Below are 2,716 nucleotides of genomic sequence, written 5' to 3' on the forward strand. Positions count from 1 at the left end.
CAGCAGCACAGGGGGCCCCCAGGGGGCCCCCAGGGGGCTTCTAGGGGGCCCCCAAGTCCTAAAGGGGGGCTCCCGGGCCCACGGGGGGCCCTCTCCTTTCCTTTAGCATTTAGGGATGGACTAAAGGCTTTTAAATAATGTTAAATTCCTTAGAAGTACCTTAAGAAATAATATTCCTCCCCACAGTACCCCCTTAGCTAGGGGGCCCCCCAAGGGGCCCCCACAGCCCCCCAGATCTGCCCCACATTCGGGGAAGTCCCTCGTATGGGCTTCCCTAGAGGGTCTTGCAGGGGGGCCCCCCGAGGGGGGCCCCTAGGGGGCCCCTGGGGGCCCCCCGCGGGGTGAACCCCTAGAAGACACTTTGGGGCCCCCCTGGGGCCCCCTTGAGGCCTTCTTGGGGCCCCATTGAGACCCACTTAGGGCCCTTTTGGGGCTGCCCTGGGGCCCCCTTGGGGCTCCCCTGGGGCCCCCTTGGGGGCCCCCTAGGGGCCCCTTGGCGACCCCTTGGGGCCCCCTGGGGGGCCCCCAAGACGGGCCCTTTAGGGGCTTTTTGGCTGCCTTGGGGGCCCCCAATGGGCCCTGAGGGGCTTTAGACAACCATCTCCAGCAAGGCGCTGCCCATGCACCGTGATATGTCCCCTAGGGAAGAGAAGGAGGCCTGCTGCTGCTGCTGCTGCTGCTGCTGCTGCGGCTGCGTGAACAGCTGGTGCTGCTGATCGTGTTCCTGCTGCATCTGCGCCTGCTGCTTCATTTTGGTGAGCAGCGCCACTATTTTTTCTACAAAGGCTTTAACCTCTTTTTGCCTTCGCAGCTCCTGCTGCTGCTGCTGCTGCTGCTGCCCTTGCTGCTGCTGCTGCTGTTTGAAGCCCTGCTGCTGCTGTCGGATCCGCTGCCGCTCTCCGTGCGTCAGTAGGGCGCAGCGCGCCGACGCTTCGCGCACAGCAGCAGCAGCAGCTGCTGCTGCTGCTGCTCTGCGCAGTGCTGCAGCAACAACTGGAATATAAGAATCTCTGAGGCCTTCCTCAGCATCCTCAAGTACTGCGAAGATGTGGCCCAGCGCAGCTGTACGTACACCGCAAGACAAAGCGCAGCAGCAGCAGCAGCAGCAGCATCAGCTGCAGCCCGCAGCGCAGCAGCAGCAGCAGCAGCGGCAGCCCGGAACGCAGCAGCAGCAGCAGCAGCCCGGAACGCAGTAGCAACAGCAGCAGCAGCCCAAAACGCAACAGCAGCAGCAGCAAGGGGCAGCAGCAGCTGCTGCTGCATCGCTAACCTTCCGGCCCGTCTGAGGCGTGAAGTTCTTTCTCAAGAAGCTGCTCAGACAGTTCAGTGAAGGCGGCATCCTGCAGCGAGCCACACAGCAGCAGCAGCAGCAGCAGCAGCAACTGCTGCAGCAAGAGTAGCAGCAGCAAAAGCGGCAGCAGCAATAGCTGCAGGAGGCCCAGCAGCAGCACAAGTAGCAGCAGGAGTGGCGACTGCAGCACCTCCAAACCTTCCGTGGCAGCAACTACGCAGAGAAAAGTGCAGCAAGGGAAAATTTGCTGGCAAGGAACAAAGGATCAGCAGCAGCAGCAGCAGCAGCAACAGCAGCAGCAGCAGCGGCGTACCAGGAGCTCGTCTTGCAGCAAACGCGTTAGCAACTCCCTGTGGTCAAGGACTTGCTGCTGCAGCAGCAGCAAACTGCTTTTGGCCGCATCTGAGTGGCTCTGCACGAGCTTCGCAGATATCTGGAACAGAGATGCAAACAAACACACGCAACTCCTGCTGCTGCTGCTGCTGCTGCTGCTGCTTGGGTTGCTGCTGCTGGTGTTGCTGCTGGTGTTGCTGCTTCTGGCGTTGCTGCTTTTGGTGTTGCTCCTAAAAAAGCAGCTGTCATGTGCGTGTAGGAACTAGGATAGCAGCAGTTGAAGGTGAAGCTGCTGCTGCAGCAGCAGCAGCAGCAGAAGCACGGACACTAGAAGCAGCAGCAGCAGCAGCAGCAGCAGCGCACCGCTAGCCTCTGGGTCTCTGCGAGCTCCTGGCCGCGCTCGAGTGCATGCAGCAGCAAAGACGCATGCGGCAGCAGCAGCAGCAGCACGGCCTTGCGGCCGAGGGCCCGGATGCCAATTGCTGCTCCTAAAGCTGTTTCAATGCTGCTGCTGGGATGCACTAAGCTGCGCAGCAGCTGCAGCGCAGCAGCTTCTTCAACAGCATCTAAAGCTTCCCGCTGCTGCCTCGCCCGCACAAAAAGAGCAGCAAGAACTGCTGCTGCTTTCCGCCGCAGCCGCAGCTGCTGCGGCGTGAACGCCATGCACAGCCCCTCCCCTGCTGCTGCTGCTGCTGCTGCACCTGCTGCTGCCTCTGCTGCTGCTGCTGTCCCCGCGCCCCCACTTGCTGCTGCTGCACCTGCTGCAGCAGACAGCGACAAAGACGGCGGCTGCGGCAGCGGCGCGAGGAGACAGTCCATTAGAGGCAGCGCGAATTGGTGCACCTGAAACAGAGCAGCAGCAGCAGCAGCAGCAGCAGCAGCTCATGACAGAAGCAGCAGCAGCAACACGAACAGCAGCAACGGCAGCGGCAGCGACAGAATCGGCGAGAAGATGCTCTTGCCGCTACTGTGCAGCAGCAGCAGCAGTAACAGCAGCCCGAGAAACGGGGAAAGCAGCAGCAGCAGCAGCAGCCAGAGAATCAGCATCAGCAGCAACCACAGTGCCAGCAGCAGCAGCAGCAGCAGCAAGAA

At 61.7% G+C, this 2,716-nt stretch overlaps 1 protein-coding gene across 1 annotated transcript; it reads right to left on the minus strand.

Moving 5' to 3' along the window:
* Positions 1-589: 589 nt before the first annotated feature.
* ETH_00031025 (uncharacterized protein) lies at positions 590-2,467 on the minus strand (the record flags this gene model as incomplete). Its single annotated transcript, XM_013378824.1, has 4 exons — positions 590-1,062; positions 1,271-1,340; positions 1,605-1,724; positions 1,988-2,467. Coding segments are annotated over 4 exons (1,143 nt in total), but the record flags the coding sequence as incomplete, so codon positions are not given.
* Between the last annotated feature and the right edge of the window lie 249 nt (positions 2,468-2,716).

This window comes from Eimeria tenella, genomic scaffold (assembly GCF_000499545.2).
Source record: "Eimeria tenella Houghton genomic scaffold, Eth_scaff1061, whole genome shotgun sequence".
NCBI lineage: Eukaryota > Apicomplexa > Conoidasida > Eucoccidiorida > Eimeriidae > Eimeria > Eimeria tenella.